At 51.0% G+C, this 11,386-nt stretch overlaps 1 protein-coding gene across 1 annotated transcript; it reads right to left on the bottom strand.

The window, feature by feature from the left end:
- Window positions 1-1,967: 1,967 nt before the first annotated feature.
- Olig1 (oligodendrocyte transcription factor 1) lies at window positions 1,968-3,158 on the bottom strand. Its single transcript, XM_051191877.1, has one exon. It carries the CDS (start codon window positions 3,124-3,126, stop codon window positions 2,335-2,337), a length of 792 nt encoding a protein of 263 aa, XP_051047834.1. The 5' UTR covers window positions 3,127-3,158; the 3' UTR covers window positions 1,968-2,334.
- Between the last annotated feature and the right edge of the window lie 8,228 nt (window positions 3,159-11,386).

Raw genomic sequence — 11,386 nt, 5'->3', positions numbered from 1 at the left:
CCCCCCCCCCCCAAATCAGGATGTGAGGTAAGCAAGGGTAAGCAGAGAAAGGGAGAAGAGAGAGGCTAACATTCAGTCAGCACCCCTGGCAGCCGGGGAGGGAGGGGCCTCTTTGCGATGGCTGGCAGCTGGCAGGGCGGGCAGAGCTAGTCTCCCTTGGGAGTCTGGGTTCCCTCAGGACAGAGGCAGCAGTTGCCATCTCTGCAGCCCTCTGTGTGTTCTCAAAGGAAAGTTCCTCTTCTCTGTCTGCATGTCCCAGGCAAGCCACTGTGCACATTAACTCACCTCGCCTACCATCTAGGCTCTCTAGAACTTCCCTCAGCTAAAGGGGGCAATGGGTATTCACAGACATTTATACGGAGCTAGCATGTGAAAAAGTCAGCATTCCAAATATTTTATTTTCTATCTTCTCCTGACACAGGGTCTCATGTATACCAGGCTAGCCTTGAACTCAAGGGTAACCTCTTGCCTCCATCTCTCAAGTGCTACATTTCCAATTTTGATATATAGCACCCCGGATTCTTACAATCGGTCTGATGGACCCCAATGCTCTTCTCACTTGGAATTAAAGTATATCCCATGTCCCGCTTTAAAAAACAAACAAAAAACTTCTGCAGATGGGAAGCATTTATACGTCTGTTTATGACTCTGCCTACTACAAGACAAAAAAAAAAAAAACCAAAAAAAAACCCAAAAAACAAAAACAAAAACAAAAACAAAATTCAGAAAAAGATGTTGAAGTTAAAAAAATAATAATAATATATGGCTTAATTCACTTTTTCACCAGGAGAAAGCTGTGTTTAAAGGAGGCCTGGCTCCTAAGTCTGGCCAACCCCTGTCTCTGGAATTTCCTCTCTCTCCTCTAATCACCCACCCACAGCCCTTCCATTCCCAGCTGATGTCTGAATTTGAATTACAGTTGCTTGTTCCTTGGGATATTTCACAATCCAGGAACTCCAGTTTTGAAATGTGGAGACCCAGTGCTTAGTTAGTAACCTTCACCCCTATGTTGAGACTCAACCGTGGTACAAGGACGTTTTCCCTTAACAAACAGACGAGAAATGTAAAAATTCGACTGTCGACATTTTATTTTGTGTACAGTTCGTGGCGGGCGGCGACAAAGTTAGAGGTCAGATAAAATGCCAGTTAGATTCAGCTACTGCCAAACAACCCAAAACTTCCAACATAAAAAATCAAAGCAAGCTGGTGAAGATTAGGAGATAATCTTGGGCAATTTCCTAACACTAAACACACACCAAAACACGGAGCCCATGCGTGCACGCATCCACGGAGTTCCTCAGCTGCAAAGTGGTGGGTTAAAGAGCGGCATGCGCTAAAGGGCCAGCGCCTTCCCGCCTGCAGCTGGGTCTGTCCAGCCCAGGCGGTTTGGGATCCTCGCCCACCGCCACGTACTTTAATGAGACCGTTAATTACGGAGTTTCACAAGCCTGCATCTACGAAATGCCTCGTTACCTATTTTGGTAAGTCCGGAACACAGATGGCAGATGGCGTGAAAAGGTGATTGGTGTTTTGTTTTCAAGCAAGCTCAAATGTTGGTTAAACTACCTTTGGGGGGCAAAGAAACTAAGTAGATTTCCAGGATTTAAGGAGTGGATGCTCCGCAGCAAAACAGCTGAGTGTTGGAGCCTGAAAAACTGAAGTGTAAGGCCAGACGAACTCCCCACTCCGCACACCCAATGACCGTGGCGCCCTCACCGCCCACAGCTTCTCGGAAACTCCGGCCTTCCAGAGCATTCATCCGCCAACACCGTTGCTGTTTGTACACACGGCTTGGGCTTTCTAGACCTCCTGGGTCCACATGCGTTTAGTTGGTGGGAGCAAGCGAGCCTGTGAGCTCAGTTCAGGGACAAGAAAGAAGCCCCCCACCGGGGTAGGGGGGGTCAACGCTTTTGGGGAGCTGGCGGATCCCAGGACACCGAGGTCCAGGCAGCGTTTCACTGCACGCTGGGCAGCCCGACTGTGCCGCTCTGCCGACTAGCATCCTGCCCGCCCCGCGGTGCCAAGGCTACTGGGAGAGACCCGGGATCATGCCCGCCACTGGGTGAGCTTAAGGTAAGGATGCGATGGCTTCTGGCTCTAAACAGGTGGGATCCATCTAGAACCCCAAGCAACTGCGTCGCTCCTCTGAACACCCGCTTGGGTCACTTTAATTGCTAGGGAGTGGGGGCAGGGAGGAAGGCGCCCTACAGTCTGTCGTCTGGGAGAGAAGTCTGGAAATGTCCTCCTTCTTGGGTCCAGCTCTCCCTAGACCCAGGATGCGAGCGCGCGGGAAGATTGGCTGAGATCGCGCCCTGCCCCGGGCCCAGCCAGCCCTCACTTGGAGAACTGAGCTTGCACCGCTGCCAGGCCCAGGCCAGCGGGGACCAGATGCGGGAACTTGCAAACCGCACACGAGCAGAGGCCGGGGCTACCTGCGCCACCAGCGGGGAGAGCGAACTGGCCGCACGGTGGCTCGTCGAGCGCTAGCGACAGGTACTTGGTGGGGCGCAGTGTTTCGGGGGGCCCCACGGCCCCGGGTGCCAGCAGCACAGAGCCAGGCGCGGCGGCCAGCAGGGGCAGGCCGGCCAGGAGCAGGCGCGGGGCTGCGGGCCCGGCACCCTCGCCGAGCGCGCGGCGCAGCTCCTGCAGTGAGCTGCCCAGCAGCAGGATGTAGTTGCGGGCGAGCAGCAGCGTGGCTATCTTGGAGAGCTTGCGACCCGGCGCGCCCTGGCAGTGCGCCGCCGAGTAGGGCAGGATGACTTCGCGCAGCGCGTCCATGGCCAAGTTCAGATCCTGCATGCGCTTCCGCTCGCGGCTGTTGATCTTGCGCCGCAGCTGCTGCTGCTGCTGCTGCTCCTCTTTGGCGTCGGCCCGGGCGCCCCGGGACTCCGGCGCGGTTCCCAGCGACTCAGCGAGAGGCGCTTCTGGCTTCTCGCGCGCAGCCTTGGGGAGGAGGGACGCTGTGGGCGAAGAGGAGGATGTGGAGGGGGAGGAGGAGGATGAAATGGGTGGCTGTCTGTAACCCACCAGCTCGTACAGCGAGGTCCCGAGGTCTCCGGGCCGCTGTGGCCGCAGCATGGTCGCGGGAGCCGCGTTCACACGCGCCTGAGAAACCGCATAGTACATCTGGGGTGGGGGGCGGTGGGGACGACCGAGGGCGCCCTGCACTAACGCCCTGGGCGGGCCGGTCGGCAGATCACCCTCCCCGTGGACCTGCGCGCGGGTGGACGACAGAGAGCCACAGTCCGCGCCTGACACCTTTAAACCCGGCTTGGGAACCTACAAGGACCGCGGTTGGTGCGGTGCAGCCAATGGAGGAGCGAGGCTGGCCGCAGGCGAGTGCTCATTGGCCGCCTGCGCCGAGGTGCAGTTGTCTTGGGCGCCTGCGTGGGTGTCACCGCACCCGCCCCCGGAGGGGAAGGGGATGCTTTAGAGCAAAACACCCACCGTTATTTGATAGTTCTAGTTCCTCTGCTCTGGCTCTCTCCATTTTCTTTCTAGCTCTACCCCACCCCATTTTACACTTCTTATAAAATGTGGTCAACCAGTTAGCCAAGCACTTGGGACTGCTACAGGAGTCAGGAAGGATATATATATATATGTGTGTGTGTGTGTGTGTGTGTGTGTGTGTGTGTGTGTGTGTATACATATATGTGTGTATGTATGTGTATATATAGTTAAATATTCATAACACAACATATACCATCTCTAAGTGCACAGTTTAATCGTGTTAAGGCCTGTCTGTTCACACGGTTTTGCAACTGATCTCCAGGACCTGTTTTTGCTTTTGCAAAACTTAAGCCATACACACACACACACACACACACACACACACACACACACACCTCTATAACTTCTGATAACCGTTAAAAAGAAAAACCTCTCTGCTTGTGTGAGCTTGCTTTCTATCGCTGTGATAAACTGCATGGCCAAAGGCAACTTGGGGAGGAGGAGTCCATTTGGCTTACACTTGCCAATCACAGCTCCTCATTGAGGGAAGCCAGGACTTGAACTCAAGCAGGCACAGAGGTAAGAATCAAGAAGAGCCCACTGAGGAAAGCTGCTTTTCTGGCTTGCTTCCCCAGACTCTCTGTTACCTTTCTTAAACAGCACTGAACTACCAGCCAGGGAACGGTACCAGTCACAGTGGGGATAGCAATTAGCAATAAAGAAGATGCCTGTAGAGATGCCCACCAGCCAATCTGATGGAGGCCATTTCCTCCTTTGAGGTTCCTCTGCCCAGGAGTGTCAAGTTGACAACCCAGATTAGCCACCACTTCACCACCTTAGTCATCACCACCCCGGTGGTGTGTGTGTGGTCATTTTGCTCAGAGCCTCCCATCTGAGCAGCATTGTGTAGTATTTGTCCTTTAGTGGTGGCTCATTTTGGTGACTTAGCATGTGTTCAGGCTTCATCTGCGTTGGATATAGCATGCATCTAAATTCTTCTCCCTCCTTTGTTTTTGTTTGTTTGTTTGTTTTGAGACAGTCTCCTGTATCCCAGATTGGCCTCCAACTCAATAGTCATGAAAAGACAACCTTAAACTTATGATCCTCCTGCCTCTGCCTCCCAGATGCTGGGGTTAAAAACATTCTTTACCATACCCAGTTTATGCATTGGTGAGGATCTGAAACCAGGGTTGTGTGCAGAGCAGGCAAGCATCCCTTCAACAGAGCTGCAGCTCCAGCCTGAATTCTTCCTTGTGAAAGCCAAATAGCATACTACATTTCCAGATAATATATTACGTTTCCTGTAGCCATAGTGCCTGCCATTTATCTATAGTGCACAGGGGATGATTTCAGTCTTATGACTGGTAATGCTCCCATGAATGTGGGTATATTCTGGGTGTGTGTATGTGTGTAAGTACAAAATTTCCCATCAGGTTCTGAGAACGGAGTGTCCGGCTACCCGACAGTGGCAATGGATGATCTGTCTCTGTCACTCTGACCCCATCTCTCTGATCTAAAAGTCTATAAGGACGAGTCCTTGGGGTTCAGTTTGTCTCTTCCTCCCTCAAAGGGTGTGACATCATTTTATCAGTGACTTGACTCTTGCTCAAGCAAAACCCTCTCTGGGCTCTTATCAGATGGAAAACACCCTATGCATTCCTATCTGTTGAGGGTGGGGCCGAATCTTTCTCTTCCCCAAGTACAATAGGATTACTCAGTGTAAAATTTCATCTCTGAACACAAGCGGGGCACATATCTGCCTCTTGTCGGAAGTCAAGAAATGTCCCCAGGAAGAGCCATTTGGTGTCTAAGATGGTAGCCACAGGTGGTTATTTGAGTGTGAATTAACTAATAAGATGAGGCTCAGAATTGCTTCTCTGGTTGTACACTTGTTACTTCAAGTGCACAATAGTGACCAGTGGCTACTTGTCACCTGCTGAACAGCAGGTGTGCACGCTGCTCCCAGAGATGGCTGAAAGTGCAGCTCTTGGTGTGACAAAAGATGGCACTTTTGGTGTAAGACGGCAGTCCTCCACCTCCCTCACACTGCAGCCCTTCAACACCGCTCCTCATGTTGTGGCGACCCCAGCCATAAAATTATTCTTGCTGCAAATTCATAACTGCAACCTTGATGCTGTTGCGATGGTCTCAGGTGACCCCTGTGAAAGGGTGACTTGACCTCCAAAGGGTTTGTGACCCACAGGTTGAGAACTGCCGGTGTAAGACAAAGGGGTCTGCCATGAGAGCTGATGTTTGCTCTGGGTGCCCATTGGCTGCATCTGCACTGGTGCAGTTTCACGCAGCTTCATGCAGCTCGCTTCTTTTCCTGGGATATCTTCCATCTGCCTTCCTCTGTCGTACTCGGCCACCACTGATGGCATCTCTCTAGCCCGGATTGTCTTGTGCGGTACCCTCTTGTCCAGCCAGGATGGTTGTCAGAGCAGGGGTCTACGCCCTTCTGATGGGTTTGAAATCTCCGCTAACTCACAGTAATCAGCTCCGCCTTGTAACGTGCGAACACCGACTGGTGCTCACTCCAGAGTGTGGACAGCTTTGCAGAGAGGAGGGAGCTGGTAGGGTCCCCTCACCCCAGAAGAGCCTTGGCTGACAAGGTGAGAGGGGCCACTTGGGTAGAGGGGAGGGGGTTCCAAGAGGACAAGTTCAAAACCAAATCATACCAGACGGGAAGCAAAGCAAAGAGACGCCAAGGAAATAGGGAGAAACCAACGCCTCGCTAGTCATGCGTCCATTAGGCTGAGCAGTCTGAAATGTTTTCGTGGATTCTTGCCTTTGATTCGCACAGGACCCTGGTAGCTAGGATTTCTGATCCCCTTGAACGTGGTAGAAAATGAGGCTCTCGGGTAGTGCTGGACTAGCAAGTTCCTTCAGATAGGTAGGCAACGCCTCTTTATCAGCAAACAGCTTCTTAAAACCCCTCCTCCTGGCCCAAGTTTCCAGGAGGCCCAGGAGAGAGCTGTAAGGGAAAGGGTAGCAGACTGGGTGAAAGATGGAGTGTCCAGCCAAAGTGTAGCCAGTACTGTCAAGGTTGTGGGTTCAAGCCATGCTCCGGAAGAGTGGGTACCCAGGGCACTACCTCCAGGAACCCTGAGCCGACTTGGCAGGCCTTGCTCTTCTGCCCTTTCTCTCTGGACCCCTTAGTTCAAAGTACTAGCTTGGGACAATCCTTCCCTTTGGCCTCCTCCTCCGTCCACTGCATAGGCAGGAGCCCTAGGCAATGACACAGAGGTAAAACCCAGTCATGAGTCATAGTAGCCCGGAGTGTTTCCCACCCACAGGCAAGGGCAAGAAGAAACCTCCCTCCAGGAGACCCTGTGGTTGTGGGTATCCCTGGTTAGTTTTGCCCTTGGCCCCACTTCATCAGCCCATTTTGGAGGAGGAACCCCCCCACCCCCATCAAGGATACAAGGAAAGTTCCGGGTGGCCGTACGGTCCCAACATGGGCACAGGATTTGGCACTCTTTGGAGCTGGTGACTTGCATAGCCCCTTGTGCTGGGCCCAGAGCTCCAACAGCATGCAAAGCGTGACAGCTGGCAAAGGCCGGTGAGGCATTGTGGCCACTGGCAGGGACCCACGCAGCCTGTCTCAAGGGGCGGCAGCTGCAGTGGCCTCCCACATTCAGGACATGCCTGGGGAACAAGTTGCACTGGCCCCTAACAACGCTCTTGTCTTTGCCCAAATGCTGTGTGTGTGTGTGTGTGTGTGTGTGTGTGTGTGTGTGTGTGTGTGTGTTAGATGCTAGCTAGAGAGAGGTGTGTGTGTCAGGCTTCCTTTTCATTACATAGAAACCTACGCTGTCCTGCCCATCCTGGCTTTGGGTTAAAAGACTGGAGCCTGTGAGATGGCGGGTAATAGTGTCTCTGTGCCTGCCGTGGCTTGAAGACTCCTCTTTTCCCTTAAGACATTTTCCTCTCACAAGCAGCCAGCTAAGTGTTCAGAGGTCGTCTGTGCTGAAATGTTTAAACTGGCTGGAGCTGAGACCTATGACGGAATGGTGGAGTTGCCTTTCTGAATGTTTAAGTGGCTCTATAGCTTTGCGGTTCACGGTATCAGCCATGCCCTATATTGGGGCCTCGAGATGTATCCTGCCTGGAATACAAGAGGTAGGAAGAGTCACTGAAAACGGGGATTTCTCCCTTTGGGGGACTGGAGAGTAATAACAAAGAGGAAAGAAAATACTCTGCTGATTCTTCGTGGATGGAGAGAATTTAAATCCCTGTTAGAAACAGCTCTCTTTAAATAAGGATTCCAGCTGAAACAATGTCAAAGCCCGTGAGCTGTGTCCATTTTCAAAAGTCAGTGTGGTTAACTAAGTTCAGTCTGGGAATTCAACATGTTGTTTTGAAACCTATAGTGTCACCTTGGCTGTCTTTATTTCTAATAAGGCAGAGCACAGGTAGAAACACAGCCTTTTCTTTCGCGCTAATAACACTGAAGATTGTCTAATGCCTCGGTGTATTTTGTGAATATCGGAGTTCATTCTTACTTTTGAGCGTTTGCATGCATGTGTGTGTTATGGGCATACCTGCATGTGTACATGTGGAGCTCCGGGGTCAATGCCAGGTGTCTTTCCCTGTGACTGTCATTTTTGGACAGTCTCTTGCTGAACCTGTTTCTCATTGGTTGACTAGACCAACTGGCTAGTGAGCTTTGGGGGGGGGGTTCACCTGTCTTCTCCTCAACCCCCATTGTCTTCCCCACCCCAAGGCTGGGTGCTGCCATGCCTGGGTATTGGAGAGCAAAACTCTTGTCCTCACAGTACAAAAGGCAGAGGCATGTCCCCAGCTGCCATTTGCACCTAGTTTTAATAAGTTTACTACTTTAATTGATCTCTGAGTCCAAAAGTATCATATGACATATTTTGAAAAGGTAGAAAAATAGATTAAGGGGCATCTGTGTGTTTGAGGGGGGCGGGCGTTCCTTAAACTAACAAAAGCTTGATTCAGCTATTGGTGACATAATTCAAGCAGATGGGCACATGCCCTTCTCTCTCTCTCTCTCTCTCTCTTTTTTTTCTTTTTCCAACTCCAGAGTCACCAACTAGAAGCAGAGTCCCCTTCTCCTGTGGTCACCAAACCCTGAAAGTCCCGTTGTTAAGGGGGCTGTAGAAACACCACTGCTTAACTCACTGCTATCTGGGAAGAACTAGTCCTAATGACTCGTAAAAAGTGAAACCTTGTTTTTGTTCTAAAGACGATGGGAGGTGGTCTCTGTCACTCCATCAGCAGAGCAGCAGGTTATTGTTGGATAGAGAGCCTAGCTCTAACTGAGAGCTACCCCCTGACCACACGTGGTAAGAGTTGTAGTGAGTAAAAAGTTGTATATATTAGTACATGCAATTTGGTGTCTAAAGCATTGGTTTAAGGTAGAGCAAAACTACCCCCCCCCCCAGCTTCTCTGAAAATTAGTAACCAAAGCCAAATGTTCCAAAGGCTTACAGCGAGACAATGAAAAGACACAATTTGCTTGGAAGGCTGTGGCTAATTTATAACACAATGTCCAATGTCATGGTTAGTTTTGTTGCAAAAATTTGGCAGTTTAACCCAGAGTCTCAGGCAGCCTGAAAAGATGTGAGAGCAATTCTGGCTGAGGCACCTCTCACTTGCTGGATGTTCCAAATGGTTCAAACAAGCCCTTTCATAGAGACGCGGGGCCAAGTGTGCTCCAAGGAATGGAGGGAGACAAAGGTGGCTGTGAAGTCACTTCCCTGCACTGGGTCCAGCCATCCGGTTTCACTCTTTCCCCATTGAACAGGCAGAATGCGACAGGAAGAGTGTGGATGAAAGGGAACAAACCAGCCGATGTGTTTGGGGAGAGAATGGAGAGAGGCCCGGGCACTGGGCTGCTAAACTTTCATTCTAGGTTTTCAGACAGGAGTGAATGATGAATTATAGAAACCTGAAAGGTAATCAAATATGGGTCACTGAAGCGCTGAGGCCAAGTTGCTAAACACCTGCAGAGGCAGAAGGCTCTGAAAGTCAGTGTGGGGCCCCACAGTTGCTTGGGCAAGACACCCTGCCCGAGGCACAGAAGGGGACTGTTCACATGCTCACCTGTTGTCTTGCCCTTGGCTGCTGGTTCTGCCCCGCCTGTTGGAGCCGGAGGCCGGATGGCGGATGGCGGATGGCGGGATCTGACTTCAGATGAGACCACCAGCGAGAGGAAGAAGGCAGAAGACTTCCCAGGGTGCAGCTGAGGTGACCAAAGCCTCCGCCTGCCTCTCCACAAGGCGCTCTGAACTGGAAAGATTAACCGGTGGAGACATCTGAAAGATATGCAGATCTGCTCAGCTGTAATATTCTGGGAACTTTCTGCTTAAGGCTCAGCCTATTTGTGTCTCACCGAGTACAGTCATCAGCCCTGAGCAGGAAAGAAATTCTCTGTGGAATAGGTCTAATAGTATTTATGTCCGAGGGATATGAGGAAAAAAAAAAGTAAACAGCATTTCCTGCTTAGTGCCTGGCACAGAGGAACTGTTAGGCAAAATGTCACTTAAGTACCAGACAGAACCGACAGGAAGACATTTCATTTATTATTTATTTATTTTCAGACAGCTAGTGTCCTGGATTCGTTTGCTTTAAGGTCATGCTTGCTATGGTCCAAGCATTTTCGGGTTTGCTTTGTACCCTGGACGTTCCATCCATGCGGATGTACTTCAGGAATCCAGTACTGGTTCTAACCCAAATCAGCAAGTGTGAAAGCCAAGGTGTGACAGATGACTCTCAGACAGACAGCTGGCTTTGACTCCTGGCTCCCTTGCTTACTGCTATGCAAGAGACTTGACTTGTCAGTATCTCTATGGTGAGGAGGGTTAATGTGAGCTTGTCTGTAGGACCTTGGTGAAGATGGAGTGAGTTGATATCCACGAGGCGTGGAGAACAGAGAGCATGGCTAGCATTGCCCGTTGCTATCATTTTATGAACCTCTGTGATGGACCAATGAAATGTGTGTTGAAATCCTACCCCTGTGCCTCAGAATGTGTCAGAAGTGGCCCCATGGGTTTCACTGCAGCAGATGGGATTGGCTGGGAAGAGCTCAGTGGAGCAGGTTCCTAGTCTATGTGCTTGATACTCGAATGAAAAGGGGAAATCTGGACACACACACACCCTTAGAGAATGCTTTGTACATGCGAAGATGAAAACAAAGATTGAGGCACGTCTTGTATAAGTCAAGAGACAGAAGTAAGGGGGTGGGGGTGGGGTGGGGTGGACAGGGAACAGATTTCCCTCAGAGTGTCCGGGAGAATCCAGGCCTGCCACCTCCTTGTACTTGGACTTCTGCCCCCTCCCCAGATAGTGAGATATCAGATTTCTTCTAGGCATGCACCCCAGGATAAATATTAACACAGGATAAATAACAACACTGTAAAGTTACTTAAAACACTGAGATCCTTTCCGATTCCTCCCCCTCAGCTGTGTGGCTCTTGAGTGCTAACTTTTTACATGGAGTCATATCACCATGTCCAAAGGTTGAACACTTCTGGAAGGCACCAAGGGACACATTGTTTTAGTCACCAGAGCTGACCCATACAAAGCTCTGATCCCGGCTCCTCCACCAGGCAGTGAGTGGCTGGGCAGACTCTGTGGTCGGAGCCCCGGTGGTCAAACCCAGCCCTGCTGTGTGTATACAGCTCTGCCGTTAGAGGCTCGTGAATGTGGACAGGCTGCTTAGCCTCTGTGTGCCCAAGTCAATCCACGTGTGCAGAGAAGCTAGTAATCATATTTAAATGTAGTTAAGTATTTTGAAAGGAGGAGTTGGCTGGGAAGACACAATACCAATGATGGGCATCAGTGGCTGCAGCTGGTGATGGTGGGGTGATGATGGCGACGGCGGTGATCTGGGGACCAGTTCTGAGGACAGTGGGGCTTTAGCATAGCAGTTAAAGCAGCTGGAGTCTTGGTCTGTGATCAGGCCAGG

Source organism: Phodopus roborovskii, unplaced genomic scaffold, assembly GCF_943737965.1.
Source record: "Phodopus roborovskii unplaced genomic scaffold, PHOROB, whole genome shotgun sequence".
NCBI classification, from domain to species: domain Eukaryota; kingdom Metazoa; phylum Chordata; class Mammalia; order Rodentia; family Cricetidae; genus Phodopus; species Phodopus roborovskii.
The sequence above is the reverse complement of the archived record's forward strand: the minus strand, read 5'-3'. Positions and strand labels throughout refer to the sequence as shown.

What these genes read in the sequence shown, in the direction of transcription:
- Olig1 (XM_051191877.1), bottom strand. Translation starts at nt 3,126, where the DNA reads ATGTACTATGCGGTTTCTCAGGCGCGTGTGAACGCGGCTCCCGCGACC.